The sequence below is a fragment of the Leptodactylus fuscus genome, chromosome 2, assembly GCF_031893055.1.
Source record: "Leptodactylus fuscus isolate aLepFus1 chromosome 2, aLepFus1.hap2, whole genome shotgun sequence".
NCBI lineage: Eukaryota > Metazoa > Chordata > Amphibia > Anura > Leptodactylidae > Leptodactylus > Leptodactylus fuscus.
The window spans coordinates 233,959,729-233,981,372 of NC_134266.1; the positions used below are offsets into that span (position 1 = coordinate 233,959,729).

A 21,644-nucleotide genomic window follows, 5' to 3' on the forward strand; every position below is an offset into this window, starting at 1 on the left:
TGCAGCCGAAGTGAGCGCATGGCCAGCACTGCTACACCGGAGATGTGAACCCTGCTGCTTGTACATCTATCCCTGTCTAGTTCACAGTCTCAAATTAACCAAATGTTAAATCCACCATTCATATAAATTGGAGGTCACCTGATTTAGCCAGCCAATTACTTTTTCCGATGCCTCCGTTGTCGGAGTTCCTGTCCCACCTTCCCTGCACAGTTATTGTTGCAAAAAAAGCGCCAGGGAAGGTGGGAGGGGATACAAATTTTTAGTGCGTTTACCTTGTTATATTCGATTGGAATTGAATACCTTGAATGGCCTGATATTCGATCGAATAGTGTTCGCTCATCTCTAGTCAAAACCCAAACACTTGGACCTAGCAATATGCCACCAATGCCTGTGATGAGTAAACTCTTTTACATAGTCAGTTCAGTATTGCCAATATCGCTTTCAGTATATCTTCTCTTCTGCTATGTTAGTATATGTATTGCTTGCCATTGATTTTATTTAAATCTATTCTAGAGATAAAATCTTTAGCGGAGATGATTGGTCCCTATGGGATGAAATTTCTGAGTGAGAACCTTATGTGGCATGTGACATCTCAAATTGCAGAGTTAAAGGTAAATATATTTGAATGTGTCAAAATTTCTGAATAATGCATTATGGATATATATTACATTGTAGGAATACAGATTGACTAGCTGAGCCACTTGATAAGACATCACATACACAGCAATCATTTATTAGTGTCCACTTTATAGGAGCCATGTTAGATTAGGTCAATAAAAAATGCTGTGAAAAAGAGATACAGAAAATAATATGATGTATTCATGCCTATAACTATTTAAAAAGGACCTTCCAGAACCTCCATGGACTACAACTCTTTGCATCTCCAACTCTAGGCACATTTTTTTGAGCGATTGCTGTTAGTCATTCTGCTCCAGCCAAGGACCGCCCACCTGAAAGTAGACACTACCATAATTAGGCTGAAATTAAAGGAATTTGATCATTAAAATTACATTTTTTTTTATCCCTAACAAGTAGGAATAGCCTTAAGAAAGGCTACTTTTCTCCTACCTTTAGATGTCTTCTCTGCGCCGCCGTTCGGGAGAAATCCCGGATTTCTTTTTATGCAAATGAGTGCTCTCGCAGCACTGGGGTTGGTCCCCAGCGCTCAAACAGCACTGGGGGCGTCTCCAGTGCTGCAAGCAAAATCTCCAGCGCTGCCTCTTTCTTCGCCTGGAACGGTCCCTCACTGTGTCTTCTTCCATCGTTGACTTTAAACTTCTAAGCATGCACAGTCGGCTCTGCCATTGGGCCTTGGGCAGAGCTGACTGCGTATGCCCACGGCAATTTTCCTGGGGCCGCGTACACGGTAAACTTGTGTAAGTGGCCATTTTTTTGTGGCTGCTTACACAGATGCAGACATGCATCTTTTTTTTTTTTTTTTTTTTTTTGGGGGGGGGGAAATTTTGCTGTCAAAGTCATTGGTAGATTGAGCAGAAGGTAGACGTATAAGAACTTCCTATGTCTTTCCCATTCTTTTGTAGCCTCTCTCGGCTTTGGTTTAAAAAATCATAGCAAAAAAAAGCTGCATTTCCGCAATGTGTCTCAGCCTTCTTCTACCACTACCAGATACATCAATCATATAAAGTATCAATCTTATTTTAAGTATATTTGTTTTATGTTCCCCCTTTGAAGAATGCCATCCCTCTATATTATTACATGACAACTTATTAGAACTGTGGAATTGTCAGCATGTAACAAATAAAGCGGTGTAACAAACTGCACATTTTCCTTTTTTTTACACTGATTATCTGTCTTTCATGTGACACGCTCATTCTCTTCTGTAGAACAGAGAGAATAATAAACGTGATACAAAAGTCAAAGCTTTGTTGCAGCTGGACGTTTCAATGTCTTCATAGCACAAACAGCAGATCAATAGACTGTAAACATTCCAGGGACCACAATGAAACATCAATAGGCGGCTGCAATTTCTTCTGATCACAAATGGCAGATCCATAAAAGGTTTCAATATACTATGAGGAGAAAAAAAGGAAAAATCTATAAGATTTGACAGTGTTATTTGCAGGGCTTTACCATTTGTTACTTTATGTGAGAAAATGGTGTTTTTTTCTATTTTTAAAGCGAACCTCAACATTTAGCTTTTTGATAAAGGTTTTTGACCAATATTGAGAGAACAAGGTTATTGTTTGTATAATAAGTATTTGTACAATTTTCCGATATACTTTCTGTATCAATTCATTTTCTAAATTTCTTAGAGGATAAAAATCTATCCACGGTGATGTGATATACGGTCCATGGTCATCTGATGGACACACAGGTGCATGGCTTGTTACAGTCACATCACAGTAATCAGATATCTGCCTGGTAACAAGCTGTGCACCTGTGTGTCCATCACATGACCATGGACCGTATATGATAGACTGTATATCACACAGCCATGTACTGTATATCACATGACCATGTAGTTCTTTTTATTTTTTTAAAAATATTTCTTTTTTTTTATGTATTTATTTTTTCTCCAAGGATCCGTTCACTCATACAATACATTGCAATTCATTGCAATGTCTTCAGTTCTATGACGGGCTGCCTAGGCTCCTGAGTGGCAGTCATACTTAAAGACACCACTAATGCCGTACTATTACGGTAAAGTCTTTTGCACATTACGGACCCCACTTTTGTAGTTGGTGTACCAGGGCGAGCCTTTAGGCTTGGGAGCACTGCTATTGCTTTTCAAGTAGAACGTGTGATGGTGTAGCAGTGGGAGGATCAACTTTTACTGCATAAGTTGGCACAGATGGTAGATGGTTGGGGTCTGAGTGGCAAGATCAGCGCTCCATGGAGCAGAAGCCCCGCCCCAGTGCAAAAATTGCCTTCATTTGCATAAATTGTCAAAGTAGTTTTTCTTCAAATCTACAAAAGTAACATATAGAGATGAGCGAACACTAAAATGTTCGAGGTTCGAAATTCGATTCGAACAGCCGCTCAATGTTCGTGTGTTCGAATGGGTTTCGAACCCCATTATAGTCTATGGGGAACAGATACTCGTTAAGGGGGAAACCCAAATCCATGTCTGGAGGGTCACCAAGTCCACTATGACACCCCAGGAAATGATGCCAACACCTCTGGAATGACACTGGGACAGCAGGGGAAGCATGTCTGGGGGCATCTAACACACCAAAGACCCTCTATTACCCCAACATCACAGCCTAACAACTACACACTTTACACACTCAATACCACCTCTCTGACAGTAGGAAAACACCTTGAAACATGTGTATTTTGCACTTGCAGTGAGGAGAGCTTGTCACCAGCAGTGAATTTGGCCCTTGTAGTAAGTTGAGGTTGGCACCAACATTTGTTTTGAAAATCAGGGTGGATTGAGCCTCTAACCAGCAAAGTTTGGGCAAATTCATGGTGGAGGGAGCCTCTAAACACCCCAGTTTGGGCAAATTCATGGTGGAGGGAGCCTCTAAAAAACCCAGTTTGGACCAATTCATGGTGGAGGGAGCCTCTAACCAGCCCAGTTTGGGCAAATTCATGGTGGAGGGAGCCTCTAACCAGCCCAGTTTGGGCAAATTCATGGTGGAGGGAGCCTCTAAAAAACCCAGTTTGGACCAATTCATGGTGGAGGGAGCCTCTAACCAGCCCAGTTTGGGCAAATTCATGGTGGAGGGAGCCTCTAACCAGCCCAGTTTGGACCAATTAATGGTGGAGGGAGCCTCTAACCAGCCCAGTTTGGACCAATTAATGGTGGAGGGAGCCTCTAACCAGCCCAGTTTGGACCAATTCATGGTGGAGGGAGCCTCTAAACAGCCAAGTTTGGACCAATTCATGGTGGAGGGAGCCTCTAAAAACCCCAGTTTGGACCAATTCATGGTGGAGGGAGCCTCTAACCAGCCCAGTTTGGGCAAATTCATGGTGGAGGGAGCCTCTAAACAGCCCAGTTTGGGCAAATTCATGGTGGAGGGAGCCTCTAACCAGCCCAGTTTGGACCAATTAATGGTGGAGGGAGCCGCTAAACAGCCCAGTTTGGGCAAATTCATGGTGGAGGGAGCCTCTAAACAGCCCAGTTTGGACCAATTCATGGTGGAGGGAGCCTCTAAAAAACCCAGTTTGGACCAATTCATGGTGGAGGGAGCCTCTAAACAGCCCAGTTTGGGCAAATTCATGGTGGAGGGAGCCTCTAAACAGCCCAGTTTGGGCAAATTCATGGTGGAGGGAGCCTCTAACCAGCCCAGTTTGGACCAATTAATGGTGGAGGGAGCCTCTAAACAGCCAAGTTTTGGGAAATTCATGGTGGAGGGAGCCTCTAACCAGCCCAGTTTGGACCAATTAATGGTGGAGGGAGCCTCTAAACAGCCCAGTTTGGGCAAATTCATGGTGGAGGGAGCCTCTAACCAGCCCAGTTTAGACCAATTAATGGTGGAGGGAGCCTCTAAACAGCCAAGTTTGGACCAATTCATGGTGGAGGGAGCCTCTAAAAACCCCAGTTTGGACCAATTCATGGTGGAGGGAGCCTCTAACCAGCCCAGTTTGGGCAAATTCATGGTGGAGGGAGCCTCTAAACAGCCCAGTTTGGGCAAATTCATGGTGGAGGGAGCCTCTAACCAGCCCAGTTTGGACCAATTAATGGTGGAGGGAGCCGCTAAACAGCCCAGTTTGGACCAATTCATGGTGGAGGGAGCCTCTAAAAACCCCAGTTTGGACCAATTCATGGTGGAGGGAGCCTCTAAAAAACCCAGTTTGGACCAATTCATGGTGGAGGGAGCCTCTAACCAGCCCAGTTTGGACCAATTAATGGTGGAGGGAGCCTCTAAACAGCCATGTTTGGACCAATTCATGGTGGAGGGAGCCTCTAAAAACCCCAGTTTGGACCAATTCATGGTGGAGGGAGCCTCTAACCAGCCCAGTTTGGACCAATTAATGGTGGAGGGAGCCTCTAACCAGCCCAGTTTGGACCAATTAATGGTGGAGGGAGCCTCTAACCACCCCAGTTTGGACCAATTCATGGTGGAGGGAGCCTCTAAACAGCCAAGTTTGGACCAATTCATGGTGGAGGGAGCCTCTAAAAACCCCAGTTTAGACCAATTCATGGTGGAGGGAGCCTCTAACCAGCCCAGTTTGGGCAAATTCATGGTGGAGGGAGCCTCTAAACAGCCCAGTTTGGGCAAATTCATGGTGGAGGGAGCCTCTAACCAGCCCAGTTTGGACCAATTAATGGTGGAGGGAGCCGCTAAACAGCCCAGTTTGGGCAAATTCATGGTGGAGGGAGCCTCTAAACAGCCCAGTTTGGACCAATTCATGGTGGAGGGAGCCTCTAAAAAACCCAGTTTGGACCAATTCATGGTGGAGGGAGCCTCTAAACAGCCCAGTTTGGGCAAATTCATGGTGGAGGGAGCCTCTAACCAGCCCAGTTTGGACCAATTAATGGTGGAGGGAGCCTCTAAACAGCCAAGTTTTGGGAAATTCATGGTGGAGGGAGCCTCTAACCAGCCCAGTTTGGACCAATTAATGGTGGAGGGAGCCTCTAAACAGCCCAGTTTGGACCAATTCATGGTGGAGGGAGCCTCTAAACAGCCCAGTTTGGGCAAATTCATGGTGGAGGGAGCCTCTAAAAAACCCAGTTTGGACCAATTCATGGTGGAGGGAGCCTCTAACCAGCCCAGTTTGGGCAAATTCATGGTGGAGGGAGCCTCTAACCAGCCCAGTTTGGGCAAATTCATGGTGGAGGGAGCCTCTAACCAGCCCAGTTTGGACCAATTAATGGTGGAGGGAGCCGCTAAACAGCCCAGTTTGGACCAATTCATGGTGGAGGGAGCCTCTAAAAACCCCAGTTTGGACCAATTCATGGTGGAGGGAGCCTCTAAAAAACCCAGTTTGGACCAATTCATGGTGGAGGGAGCCTCTAACCAGCCCAGTTTGGGCAAATTCATGGTGGAGGGAGCCTCTAACCAGCAGAGTTGTGGGAAAGCAGGGTGGAGGGAGCCTCTAACCAGCAGAGTTGGTGGAAATCAGGGTGGAGGGAGCCTCTAACCAGCAGAGTTGGGGGAAATCATGTTGGCGGGAGCCTAGTATTAGCAGAATTGTGCAACGCTTATGGTGGATGAGTATGAGGATGCGGAGGAATTGGAGAGGTTGAGTACAGACATGGAGTTTCATGTTGGGGTGCTTTACACAGGTGGGCACAAAAATGAAGGCTCTATCCAGTGGTGGTTCATTTTTATCAAAGTGAGCCGGTCGGCACTCTCAGCTGACAGACGGGTGCGCTTGTCAGTGATGATGCCACCGGCTGCACTGAACACCCTCTCAGATAGGACGCTGGCGGCAGGACAGGACAGCACCTCCAAGGCATATAGGGCAAGTTCAAGCCACAGGTCCAACTTCGACACCCAATACGTGTAGGGCGCAGAGGGGTCGGAGAGGACAGGGCTGTGGTCGGAAAGGTATTCCCGCAACATGCGCCTATACTTCTCACGCCTGGTGACACTAGGACCCTCCGTGGCGGCACTTTGGCGAGGGGGTGCCATCAAGGTGTCCCAGACCTTAGACAGTGTGCCCCTCGTTTGTGTGGACCGGTGAGAACTTGGTTGCCTACTGGAGGAACTGCCCTCCCTGCCGCCAACGTCACATGCTGGAAACATCTCCATCATATTCTGCACCAATTGCCTGTGGCAAGCATTGATGCGATTGGCCCTCCCCTCTACCGGAATAAAAGACGAGATGTTGTTTTTATACCGGGGGTCAAGGATAGCAAAGATCCAGTACTGGTTGTCCTCCATGATTTTGACAATACGCTTGTCGGTTGTAAAGCACCCCAACATGAACTCAGCCATGTCTGCCACAGTGTTAGTTGGCATGACTCCTCTGGCCCCACCGGAAAGTTCAATCTCCATTTCCTCCTCATCCTCCATGTCTACCCATCCGCGCTGCAACAATGGGACGATTCGAAGTTGCCCGGAAGCCTCCTGTATCACCATCACATCATCGGACAACTCTTCTTCCTCCTCCTCCTCCTCCTCCTCCATTAAACGCAGTGAAGCGGACAGATGTGTGGACCTACTCTCCAGCTGTGACGGATCGGATGCTATCCCTAACTCCTCTGTGTGATCTGAGTTATCCCTGATGTCAATCAGGGATTCTCTCAGAACACACAAGAGCGGGATTGTAAGGCTCACCATCGCATCCTCAGAGCTCACCCTCCTTGTGGACTCCTCAAAGACCCGTAGGATGTCACAAAGGTCTCTCATCCATGGCCACTCATGGATGTGAAACTGAGGCAGCTGACTTTGTGGCACCCTAGGGTTTTGTAGCTGGTATTCCATCAAAGGTCTCTGCTGCTCAACCACTCTATTCAACATCTGAAACGTTGAGTTCCAGCGTGTGGGGACGTCGCACAAAAGCCGGTGTTGTGGCACATGCAGGCGTTGCTGGAGAGATTTTAAGCTAGAAGCGGCTACTGTCGACTTGCGAAAGTGGGCGCACATGCGCCGCACTTTCACCAGTAGCTCTGGAACATTGGGGTAGCTCTTTAGGAAACGTTGCACCACTAGGTTGAAGACGTGGGCCAGGCATGGAACATGTTGGAGTCCGGCAAGCTCCAGAGCTGCTACCAGGTTCCGGCCGTTATCACAAACGACCATGCCTGGGCCCAGGTGCAGCGGCTCAAACCATATTGCCGTCTCATCGAGGAGGGCATCCCTCACCTCGGAGGCAGTGTGCTGTCTGTCCCCCAAGCTGATCAGCTTCAGCACAGCCTGCTGACGTCTACCAACGCCAGTGCTGCAACGTTTCCAACTCGTAGCTGGGGTCAATCTAACAGCGGAGGAGGAGGCGGTGGCGGAGGAGGAGGCGGTGGCGGAGGAGGAGGCGGTAGAGGAGGAGGAGGAGGGGGGTGTTCTTCTCGTGTCCCTGCCAGGAATGTTAGGCGGGGAGACGAGGTACACCGGGCCAGTTTGGGAAGCAGTCCCAGCCTCAACTACATTCACCCAGTGTGCCGTCAGTGAAATGTAGCGTCCCTGTCCGCATGCACTTGTCCACGCGTCGGTGGTCAAGTGGACCTTTGTGCAAAGCGCGGAACTAAGGGCCCGCCTGATGTTGAGTGACACGTGCTGGTGCAAGGCGGGGACGGCACACCGGGAGAAGTAGTGACGGCTAGGGACGGCATAGCGAGGTGCCGCAGTTGCCATCAGGTCCAGGAAGGCGGGAGTTTCAACAAGCCGGAACGCCAACATCTCCTGGGCCAGCAGTTTAGCGATGTTGGCGTTCAAGGCTTGCGCGTGTGGGTGGTTAGCAGTGTATTTCTGCCGCCGCTCCAATGTCTGAGAGATGGTGGGTTGTTGTAAAGAAACGCCTGATGGTGCCTTTGATGGTGCAGGAGAAGGAGATAAGACAGGACCAGGGGAGGATGAGGTAGAAGTCAACAAAGTGGCGGAGGCAGATGAAGTGGTGTCCTGGCTCGTCCTCTGGAGTGCATCGCCAGCACAGTCAGCAGTGGCAGTGGCAGAGGCAGAGGCAGTGGCAGAGGCAGTGGCAGTGGCGTGAACGGCAGGCGGCCTTTGTCCTGCCGTTGCTGCCTGCCACTGATTCCAGTGCTTGGATTCCAAATGACGGCGCATTGAAGTGGTGGACAGGTTGCTCTTCTCAGAGCCCCTAATCAATTTCGAGAGGCAAATTGTGCAGACAACACTATATCTGTCCTCGGCGCATTCCTTGAAAAAACTCCACACCTTCGAGAAACGTGCCCTCGAGGTGGGAGTTTTTCGGGGCTGGGTACGAACTGGAACATCTTGGGAGATTCCGGGTGTGGCCTGGCTTCGCCTAAGCTGCTGACCTCTGCCTCTGCCTCTAGCTACCCTTTTTGGTGCTGCACCTGCCTCAACATCCACACTACTTTCCCCGCTTGACATCCCCCCTGTCCAGGTCGGGTCAGTGTCCTCATCATCCACCACTTCCTCTTCCAACTCCTGTCTCATCTCCTCCTCCCGCACAATGCGCCGGTCAACTGGATGCCCTGACGGCAACTGCGTCACATCATCGTCGATGAGGGTGGGTTGCTGGTCATCCACCACCAAATCGAACGGAGATGGAGGAGACTCTAGTGTTTGAGCATCTGGACACAGATGCTCCTCTGTTAGGTTCGTGGAATCGTGACGTGGAGAGGCAGGTTGAGGGACAATGAAAGGAGCGGAGAACAGCTCTGGGGAGCAGGGACAGTTTGGGTTATTGTTCTGTAAAGCTTCGGAATTTTGGGAGGAAGGAAGACAAGACTGTTGGGTAATAGGAGGAGAGGAGGCAGAGTCTGACTGGCTGCTGGACAATGTGCTGTAAGCGTTCTCTGACAGCCATTGCAAGACCTGTTCCTGGTTCTCGGGCCTACTAAGGTTTGTACCCTGCAGTTTAGTTAATGTGGCAAGCAACCCTGGCACTGTGGAGTGGCGCAATGCTTGCTGCCCCACAGGAGTAGGCACGGGACGCCCTGTGGCTTCACTGCTACCTTGCTCCCCAGAACCATTCCCCCGACCTCGCCCACGGCCTCGTCCACGTCCCTTTCCGGGAGCCTTGCGCATTTTGAATTCCTAGTTAGAAATTGGCACTGTATACCAGTAGTAAAAATTGTGGGTGCACGTAACCCCAATATATTCTTTGAATTACCAGTCAGAAACTGGCACTATATGGCAGTAGCAAGAAATGAGGGTATTTATAACCCCAATATATTCTTTGAATTCCCAGTCAGACAATGGCACTGTATACCAGTAGTAAAAATTGTGGGTGCACGTAACCCCAATATATTCTTTGAATTACCAGTCAGAAACTGGCACTATATGGCAGTAGCAAGAAATGAGGGTATTTGTATTCCCAATATATTCTTTGAATTCCCAGTCAGACAATGGCACTGTATACCAGTAGTAAAAATTGTGGGTGCACGTAACCACAATATATTCTTTGAATTCCCAGTCAGACACTGGCACTATATGGCAGTAGCAAGAAATGAGGGTATTTGTATTCCCAATATATTCTTTGAATTCCCAGTCAGACAATGGCACTGTATACCAGTAGTAAAAATTGTGGGTGCACGTAACCCCAATATATTCTTTGAATTCCCAGTCAGACACTGGCACTATATGGCAGTAGCAAGAAATGAGGGTATTTGTATTCCCAATATATTCTTTGAATTCCCAGTCAGACAATGGCACTGTATACCAGTAGTAAAAATTGTGGGTGCACGTAACCCCAATATATTCTTTGAATTCCCAGTCAGACACTGGCACTATATGGCAGTAGCAAGAAATGAGGGTATTTGTATTCCCAATATACTCTTTGAATTCCCAGTCAGACAATGGCACTGTATACCAGTAGTAAAAATTGTGGGTGCACGTAACCCCAATATATTCTTTGAATTACCAGTCAGAAACTGGCACTATATGGCAGTAGCAAGAAATGAGGGTATTTGTATTCCCAATATATTCTTTGAATTCCCAGTCAGACAATGGCACTGTATACCAGTAGTAAAAATTGTGGGTGCACGTAACCCCAATATATTCTTTGAATTCCCAGTCAGACACTGGCACTATATGGCAGTAGCAAGAAATGAGGGTATTTGTATTCCCAATATATTCTTTGAATTCCCAGTCAGACAATGGCACTGTATACCAGTAGTAAAAATTGTGGGTGCACGTAACCCCAATATATTCTTTGAATTACCAGTCAGACACTGGCACTATATGGCAGTAGCAAGAAATGAGGGTATTTGTATTCCCAATATATTCTTTGAATTCCCAGTCAGACAATGGCACTGTATACCAGTAGTAAAAATTGTGGGTGCACGTAACCCCAATATATTCTTTGAATTCCCAGTCAGACACTGGCACTATATGGCAGTAGCAAGAAATGAGGGTATTTGTATTCCCAATATATTCTTTGAATTCCCAGTCAGACAATGGCACTGTATACCAGTAGTAAAAATTGTGGGTGCACGTAACCCCAATATATTCTTTGAATTACCAGTCAGAAACTGGCACTATATGGCAGTAGCAAGAAATGAGGGTATTTATAACCCCAATATATTCTTTGAATTCCCAGTCAGACAATGGCACTGTATACCAGTAGTAAAAATTGTGGGTGCACGTAACCCCAATATATTCTTTGAATTCCCAGTCAGACACTGGCACTATATGGCAGTAGCAAGAAATGAGGGTATTTGTATTCCCAATATATTCTTTGAATTCCCAGTCAGACAATGGCACTGTATACCAGTAGTAAAAATTGTGGGTGCACGTAACCCCAATATATTCTTTGAATTCCCAGTCAGACACTGGCACTATATGGCAGTAGCAAGAAATGAGGGTATTTGTATTCCCAATATATTCTTTGAATTCCCAGTCAGACAATGGCACTGTATACCAGTAGTAAAAATTGTGGGTGCACGTAACCCCAATATATTCTTTGAATTACCAGTCAGAAACTGGCACTATATGGCAGTAGCAAGAAATGAGGGTATTTATAACCCCAATATATTCTTTGAATTCCCAGTCAGACAATGGCACTGTATACCAGTAGTAAAAATTGTGGGTGCACGTAACCCCAATATATTCTTTGAATTCCCAGTCAGACACTGGCACTATATGGCAGTAGCAAGAAATGAGGGTATTTGTATTCCCAATATACTCTTTGAATTCCCAGTCAGACAATGGCACTGTATACCAGTAGTAAAAATTGTGGGTGCACGTAACCCCAATATATTCTTTGAATTACCAGTCAGAAACTGGCACTATATGGCAGTAGCAAGAAATGAGGGTATTTGTATTCCCAATATATTCTTTGAATTCCCAGTCAGACAATGGCACTGTATACCAGTAGTAAAAATTGTGGGTGCACGTAACCCCAATATATTCTTTGAATTCCCAGTCAGACACTGGCACTATATGGCAGTAGCAAGAAATGAGGGTATTTGTATTCCCAATATATTCTTTGAATTCCCAGTCAGACAATGGCACTGTATACCAGTAGTAAAAATTGTGGGTGCACGTAACCCCAATATATTCTTTGAATTACCAGTCAGAAACTGGCACTATATGGCAGTAGCAAGAAATGAGGGTATTTATAACCCCAATATATTCTTTGAATTCCCAGTCAGACAATGGCACTGTATACCAGTAGTAAAAATTGTGGGTGCACGTAACCCCAATATATTCTTTGAATTCCCAGTCAGACACTGGCACTATATGGCAGTAGCAAGAAATGAGGGTATTTGTATTCCCAATATACTCTTTGAATTCCCAGTCAGACAATGGCACTGTATACCAGTAGTAAAAATTGTGGGTGCACGTAACCCCAATATATTCTTTGAATTACCAGTCAGAAACTGGCACTATATGGCAGTAGCAAGAAATGAGGGTATTTGTATTCCCAATATATTCTTTGAATTCCCAGTCAGACAATGGCACTGTATACCAGTAGTAAAAATTGTGGGTGCACGTAACCCCAATATATTCTTTGAATTCCCAGTCAGACACTGGCACTATATGGCAGTAGCAAGAAATGAGGGTATTTGTATTCCCAATATATTCTTTGAATTCCCAGTCAGACAATGGCACTGTATACCAGTAGTAAAAATTGTGGGTGCACGTAACCCCAATATATTCTTTGAATTCCCAGTCAGACACTGGCACTATATGGCAGTAGCAAGAAATGAGGGTATTTGTATTCCCAATATATTCTTTGAATTCCCAGTCAGACAATGGCACTGTATACCAGTAGTAAAAATTGTGGGTGCACGTAACCCCAATATATTCTTTGAATTCCCAGTCAGACACTGGCACTATATGGCAGTAGCAAGAAATGAGGGTATTTGTATTCCCAATATATTCTTTGAATTCCCAGTCAGACAATGGCACTGTATACCAGTAGTAAAAATTGTGGGTGCACGTAACCCCAATATATTCTTTGAATTCCCAGTCAGACACTGGCACTATATGGCAGTAGCAAGAAATGAGGGTATTTGTATTCCCAATATATTCTTTGAATTCCCAGTCAGACAATGGCACTGTATACCAGTAGTAAAAATTGTGGGTGCACGTAACCCCAATATATTCTTTGAATTACCAGTCAGAAACTGGCACTATATGGCAGTAGCAAGAAATGAGGGTATTTATAACCCCAATATATTCTTTGAATTCCCAGTCAGACAATGGCACTGTATACCAGTAGTAAAAATTGTGGGTGCACGTAACCCCAATATATTCTTTGAATTCCCAGTCAGACACTGGCACTATATGGCAGTAGCAAGAAATGAGGGTATTTGTATTCCCAATATACTCTTTGAATTCCCAGTCAGACAATGGCACTGTATACCAGTAGTAAAAATTGTGGGTGCACGTAACCCCAATATATTCTTTGAATTACCAGTCAGAAACTGGCACTATATGGCAGTAGCAAGAAATGAGGGTATTTGTATTCCCAATATACTCTTTGAATTCCCAGTCAGACAATGGCACTGTATACCAGTAGTAAAAATTGTGGGTGCACGTAACCCCAATATATTCTTTGAATTCCCAGTCAGACACTGGCACTATATGGCAGTAGCAAGAAATGAGGGTATTTGTATTCCCAATATATTCTTTGAATTCCCAGTCAGACAATGGCACTGTATACCAGTAGTAAAAATTGTGGGTGCACGTAACCCCAATATATTCTTTGAATTCCCAGTCAGACACTGGCACTATATGGCAGTAGCAAGAAATGAGGGTATTTGTATTCCCAATATATTCTTTGAATTCCCAGTCAGACAATGGCACTGTATACCAGTAGTAAAAATTGTGGGTGCACGTAACCCCAATATATTCTTTGAATTCCCAGTCAGACACTGGCACTATATGGCAGTAGCAAGAAATGAGGGTATTTGTATTCCCAATATATTCTTTGAATTCCCAGTCAGACAATGGCACTGTATACCAGTAGTAAAAATTGTGGGTGCACGTAACCCCAATATATTCTTTGAATTCCCAGTCAGACACTGGCACTATATGGCAGTAGCAAGAAATGAGGGTCTTTGTATTCCCAATATATTCTTTGAATTCCCAGTCAGACAATGGCACTGTATACCAGTAGTAAAAATTGTGGGTGCACGTAACCCCAATATATTCTTTGAATTCCCAGTCAGACACTGGCACTATATGGCAGTAGCAAGAAATGAGGGTATTTGTATTCCCAATATATTCTTTGAATTCCCAGTCAGACAATGGCACTGTATACCAGTAGTAAAAATTGTGGGTGCACGTAACCCCAATATATTCTTTGAATTCCCAGTCAGACACTGGCACTATATGGCAGTAGCAAGAAATGAGGGTATTTGTATTCCCAATATATTCTTTGAATTCCCAGTCAGACAATGGCACTGTATACCAGTAGTAAAAATTGTGGGTGCACGTAACCCCAATATATTCTTTGAATTCCCAGTCAGACACTGGCACTATATGGCAGTAGCAAGAAATGAGGGTATTTGTATTCCCAATATATTCTTTGAATTCCCAGTCAGACAATGGCACTGTATACCAGTAGTAAAAATTGTGGGTGCACGTAACCCCAATATATTCTTTGAATTCCCAGTCAGACACTGGCACTATATGGCAGTAGCAAGAAATGAGGGTATTTGTATTCCCAATATATTCTTTGAATTCCCAGTCAGACAATGGCACTGTATACCAGTAGTAAAAATTGTGGGTGCACGTAACCCCAATATATTCTTTGAATTCCCAGTCAGACACTGGCACTATATGGCAGTAGCAAGAAATGAGGGTATTTGTATTCCCAATATATTCTTTGAATTCCCAGTCAGACAATGGCACTGTATACCAGTAGTAAAAATTGTGGGTGTATATAGCCCCAATTCTATTGCTAGGGGACTTGCAGGGTATTTCTGGGGTGAAGGTGGGGGGGCACACCGTTGGAACGGGTATCGGGGTATATATCGGGTATACGGGAATACACTGACAGTGTATTCCATTCAGGATCCTGGGAAAGCTGGGTTGCGGCGATTGAGCCCGTCAGTGCCACGTTACACTGACAAGCTTCTCCCTGGAATTTAGCTCTTACAAGAGCTGTTGTGGTTGTCTTCTCCTTCCTATCCTAGCCTGTCCCTGCCTACCCAGAATCTAAGCCCTAGCTAGCTGGACGGAAACCTCCGTCCTCGGTGAATTGCAAGCTCAGAATGACGCGAACCTGGGCGGCGCTGTTCTTTTAAATTAGAGGTCACATGTTTTCGGCAGCCAATGGGTTTTGCCTACTTTTCTCAACGTCACCGGTGTCGTAGTTCCTGTCCCACCTACCCTGCGCTGTTATTGGAGCAAAAAAGGCGCCAGGGAAGGTGGGAGGGGAATCGAGTAATGGCGCACTTTACCACGCGGTGTTCGATTCGATTCGAACATGCCGAACAGCCTAATATCCGATCGAACATGAGTTCGATAGAACACTGTTCGCTCATCTCTAGTAACATACATTACAAAGGTATCTTAGTTATAGTTTTGGTTACACTGTCACCACTACATGCTCTGTAACATAGTGGTGACATTTGAATATACTTTGGGGAGGTAATAGACTTTCCTAAAATGAATCCATGTGACAGAAGACAATCCAAAGCTGAATGATCCTCAAGTCAATGCTAATGTTGCCGCCCTTTTGGTCTGTTGGTACAGAGTGACCACATGGTTGTATCCACTGCTCCCTACTTACTATGGTGCTATGGATCTAGTATGTGATCCATCTCGGCCAGTCAGCTGAACTGGTGCCACTAGTACAGTGTTGTGCAAATGTTTTAGGTAGGTGTGAGAAAAATGCTACAAAGTAAGAATGCTTTCAAAGTATTTATATTTGTCAAGTAACAAAATGCAAAATGAATGAACAAGACAGAAATCTAAATCACAGCAATATTTGTTGTGACCGCCCTTTGGAAGGGGAGCCCTGGAAATGGCAGCCGGCGTTACTCCGTGTGAAGGCAGCCTTAGAACATGTTTTTTTTTTAGCTCTATAGATTTTCTTCCAAGCCACTTGATCTGCTGATTTTAGGTTAGTGTCTAAAATATTGTACCTTGCTGTGTAGTTGCGCACTGTGCATGTCTATGGTGTATGTAATGTTTTCATCAAAATCTTCCTAATGCTAATTCATACCAGGCAGGAAGCAGTTACCTGATAATCTACACCGTACAGCGCAGTTATAGCTTTATAATACAGAACTGAAGACAACTACATGTGTAGGTTTTGATAAATATACAGAAGTAATTGCAGCTCTTTGGAAGACTTCCCACTCTCAGTCGGCATCAGAGCTGGAAGCTTCAATTCAGCTCCATAAAAGTACAAACACATGGGTGAAGTGAGCTTGTTACACACTTTGCTGAACATAAAAGCTCTATACTGCAGGTAAATGTTCCTCCGGTTTATTTAGAAGTTATACTTCTTTAATAGTTGATATAAAGGATTGGCTTGTAAAACCTAGCCAGCAGCAATTCAGAGCATTAAAGTCAATTCTGCTAAGGTTCCCAGGTATTCCTACATACTGTATATTGATTGAATAAAGTGAGCTTTGTATGTACAAGCCTTTGTGTAAACAGCATTTTGCTTTATAATAAAAAAAAATTCCTGTGAAATTGAGACATTTTTGTGTCATTCTTCCATATCTATGTAAACTGAGGGACAACTAATATCAATGGCCTTACAGTTTCTGCAGGGGTTGCAGCTTACACCAAGGATAGTGATACATAAAATTAGGTTTCGCACAAAAGTATCCTGACCATATAATGAATGTAAGAACCTGCAACCTGCAAATCTCAGGGTGAACTGGACCATTAGTAGACAAGGGGATCTTCTAGTGGGCCGATGTTGATGGATCCCAGCTACAAATAGATCTATGAGGTCTAATACTATTTCTTAAAAGGGGTTGAGAGAGTGAAGGGTGTGGTCTGGGAGGACAGGTATGTTCCAGCCAGGCAGCTAAAGGGTTTATGGTAAGGCCCACACCAGGGAGGTCAGCTGACTAATTTAGGCCTGATATTGGGTTGTGTGTAAGTGCTAGAAGCTGTGGCACCATACTGACAAAGCTGAGAATTAGGGCCCGTTCACACTGAGTAAACGTGCGTTTATTTTGGCAAAATACACGTGTAAAAATAAGACTCCTATTGACTTCAATGACATTTTTTTACATGTGAAAAAAAAGAAAAATCAAAATACACGTCAAAATACATGTGTAAAATGTCATTGAAGTCAATGGGAGTCTTATTTTTACACGTGTATTTTTTACACGTTTAGGGTCCATTCACACAGACTAAGGGGCCGTTCACACGGCGTAAACGCGAGCTAATTATGGCAAAATCCACGTGTAAAAATCAGACTCCCATTGACTTCAATGCCATTTTTTTACACGTGTAAAAACCAAAAAACGTGTAAAAAATGTCATTGAAGTCAATGGGAGTCTTATTTTTACAAATGTATTTTTTACACGTGTATTTTGCCATAATCAGTTCGCGTTTACTCCGTGTGAATGGCTCCTAAACACATGCTCATTTTGGCAAGATACACGTGTAAAAAATACACGTGTAAAAATAAGACTCCCATTGACTTCAATGACATTTTTTACATGTGTAAAAAAGCAAAATGCACGTCAAAATACATGTGTAAAATGTCATTGAAGTCAATGGGAGTCTTATTTTTACACATGTATTGTTTACATGTGTATTATGCCAAAATGAGCGCGCGTTTAGGGGCCGTTCACATTGAGCAAACGCGAACTGATTATGGCAAAATACATATTTTTACACGTGTATTCTGTACACGTGTATTTTGCCAAAATACACACGCGTTTACTCCGTGTGAACAGGCCCTTACTGTGTGAACTGAACCTACAAACCAGGTACTGTGCTACTGTTTGATGTATACAGAGTGAGAATCTGGCAGCCAGGCTCCTGTATAGTCAGGGAACAGTTTCTTATGTTTAGTTAGTTCTCAGCCAAGAAGGCTTTTGTTTTGTTTGCTTGTGCCTTTGCAAAGGCAGTTTATGCAGTACAAGTGAAATAAACGCTGAACTTGTGTGCCACCCAGTGTCTGTGTCCCTGTTTCCTGCACTGCCACCAAGCATCTACCTGAGCGGTTCCCCACAGTAGTTACTGTGCAGGTCTTTTTCCAGTTCATGAAAGCTGTTATACTGGGCTCATAAAACACATGTAGACATAGCATAACTAATAGATAAATAACACAACCAGAGACATGTCTGTAACAAATCTACATCATGGGAAGGTATCCTTATTAGCCAAATTCCACCTTTTCAGGTATTTTTTGAAGTAGTGATCAGTTTGATGTAAGTCATTGACACTGTTATTTATATCCAGTAAGTGAAACATGTTGTGGTCATTTCCATCTAGCATGGACACAACGCTAGTAAAAGTTGGTGGCCACATTCATTAGATAATAGATAGTAGGGGGATGGGTCAGAAGTACTGTTGGCCACCTAAACTGCGCATTTGTGTATTAGGCACATTTTCAGGATTCCATTAAGTAAAAGCCCTCCGAGATGCTAAAAATGTAAGGGACTGACACACAAAATATATATAGTAAGCAGCATATCATTTAATGAAAGCATGGACAAGCTATGCTCAATACTAAAAATCCCAATTAAATGTGTTCAGCTCATCTCTGACATACTTCCTCTGCCAATTCTGAGAACAACAAGAAGATCGGACTCATAGAACCTCAACTGTTCAGTTTGTACTGTATATATGGCACTGTATAGAGCTGTACCTCTACAGCTCTACATGATAAATTCTCACCTAGAAGCAAAGCCATCTCATGCCATAACATACAGGGGTACAGCTTAGACGAATAAAATATAGGTCTGTACAAGGTTTTATAGATGTTGTATGGCGGCATAATCCCTTATGCATGTGGTGTAAACCTTATATCTATGATAATACATTGTAATAAAGAGTAAATCTTTTCTTTCACTCCTAGAAACTTGTTGTGGAGAACATGGATGTGTTGGTACAAATCAGATCCAACTTTAGCAATACGGAACTGATGCCATCTCTGCTAGCCAAGCTCAGTTGTAAGTCACTATTATCCTTGGATGTCCCTGGTAACAGGGGACTCATTGCAGCAGATGTCACTATATGTACTTTGCATCTTTTATCAATGTTTTTGTACTAAACAAAGTTAATTTGCTATAAAGTGTCAATAAATAGAGTTTATGGGAGGAATATGCAAATCTGTCTCCCAAGATGTAAATAGGGAAACAGTGCCTTTGTTATGCTGTTAATCCTTACAGTGGAGCGACTATGGCTGTATAAGTCTCCATACACCTAATAGGTGGTCTCTTCATAAGGATGGACATTATCCCCATAATCTGGTCTCTCAGCATCTCACTTCTACCAAGTCAGTTCTCTCTAGGCTGCGCTGATGAGGTCCAACCAGACCAAAACGGCTGTCCATAGCTGAGAAACTGACTTGGTAAAAATCCCACATTATGCAGTAAAGGCTTCTGGGAAAGTCGGGCATGATGTTCAGGGTGCTTCCTATAGAGGGCAGCATAACAGAGGCACTGTCTCCCTGTTTACATCTTGGGAGACACATTTGCATATTCCTCCCATGATCCCTTACAGTGGAGCGACTATGGCTGTATAAGTCTCCACACACCTAATAGGTGGTCTCTCCTTAAGGATAGACATTATCCCCATAATCTAAATAGAGTTTAGTGATGCAATAGTGTAGCCATAGAACAGACAGTGCTAGTGACTTAGTTGTAACCAATAGGCAAGTGTCCACCATTGTTGTACCCAATAGACAAGCCATTTTTTGATTTTTGTGTTTTACTTCCCACATTCCAGAAGCCATAACATTTTTATTTTTCCATTCACAAATCTATATGAGGGCTCAATTTTTATGGGACAAATTGTACTATGTTATGGTACCATTTAATATTATATATGATGTACTGGGAAGCTGAAAAAAAATCTGAATGGGGTGGAACTAAGGAAAAACTGCATTTGAATGACTTTCTTACGGTCTTGATTTATATGATGTTGACTATGCAGTCAAAAGAACATGTCATCTGTATTCTATGGGTCGGTATTATTATGGCGACACCAAATTTATATAGTTTTTTTAACATTTCAATCCCTTAAAAAAATTCCTAAACTTTGCAAAAACTTTGCATATTCTGACTCTCATAGTTTATTATATTTACATGTACAGGCTACATAAGGGATCTCTTTTTTTTCAGGTCCAGATTTGTTATATTTATGCAAGATTTGGGGAATGTCTATTATTTTGTCCATTTATTATCTATGTGTCCGCATAGTGTGAAGGGTTCCTTAGGCCAGAATCATGAAATGCTGATGTGGTTCATAACATTATGATAGATCACTGAACAGTATATCATAGTACAGTAAGCAGACCAAGATCAGTCGCCATAGATCAAAGGCTATGCTGCCCAGTCTCATTCTGTATGGGAAGAAACTAAAAGATAAAGGGGAATTACTTTCTGTAACAGTTGTAAATAATAGAATCCCAACCTCATGATCTTATTTCTATTATTTTCCCACTAGAGAAACCTGAACCTCAGACACACCTGTACATGTGTATATTATCCTATGGAGTAACCATTTTGCTTCCTATCTACTTAGCTCCAGAAAGCTTACTGAAACGAATGACCATTATCGGAGTGATCTTGTCTTTCCGCTCTTTGGCTTTGGAAGGACTTAGAGAGGTGAGCACGAAAACCAAATTCTCAACCTTGCATAGTATTGTCTATTTAACCCTTTATCTGTTTTTTTAAAAAAATTTTATTATATCAATTTATATCTAAGGCCGTGTTCACATGGGGTTTTTTGCTCTGGAACCTGAGGCGGAGGCTGCCTCAGGTTCCGGTCTAAAATACGGGTAGCCGTGACTGAATCCGGCATCCACTCGCGTACTCCACTGCAGATTAGGTCCAAATGAATGGGCCTAGTCGGGAGGAGGGAGTGTCTTCAGGCTGATGTCGTGAGGCGAATCCACCTGAAGAATGAGCATGTCCGTTCATTTTTACAGGAGCCGGAACAAACAGCTCCTGGAAAAAAGAACTGACCGGCTCCCATTGATTTCAATGGGAGGCGTCTTTTTGGTCAGGATTTTGAGGCGGATACGGCCTCAAAATCCTGGCCAAAATACCCCATGTGAACTCAGCCTAAAGGGTCTCCAAACCCTGTACCAGACCTGTTTATCTACCACGTACCATTAATAACCTGAGACATTTAAGATACCAGTGCCTATAGCAAATGTGACTGCTATCTCAATAATGTCTCTGATCATAGAAATTAATAGCCATGATATATTTATACAATATATGATATTCTCCATTACTTTTGCTATGGTATACAATAGTGTCTCTGCAAGAAAAAAAAGCATATGCGAAGACAGAACAGCAAGTAGCTATGAATATATGCAAAATATATCAGTTGCATGTGGTGCAGACAGAATAATAATGTAATGCTTGAGTAAAATTAGATGCAATAAAGTACTGGAACACAGATGTAGATAATATAATGAAAATGAAGGGAGCATAGCAGATGCAGTCATAAGAATATTGGAACATGCACACAAGTTATGTA

General features: G+C 43.8%; 1 protein-coding gene across 1 annotated transcript in view; it reads left to right on the forward strand.

Annotated features, from left to right (window-relative positions):
- NCKAP1L (NCK associated protein 1 like) overlaps window positions 1-21,644 on the forward strand; it is a 164,956-nt gene that overhangs the window by 90,688 nt on the left and 52,624 nt on the right. The window contains exons 23-25 of the mRNA XM_075265865.1: window positions 514-611; window positions 19,009-19,102; window positions 20,679-20,761. Of these exons, the coding sequence (XP_075121966.1) occupies window positions 514-611; window positions 19,009-19,102; window positions 20,679-20,761 (275 nt within the window). The remainder of the gene's footprint in view (window positions 1-513; window positions 612-19,008; window positions 19,103-20,678; window positions 20,762-21,644) is intronic.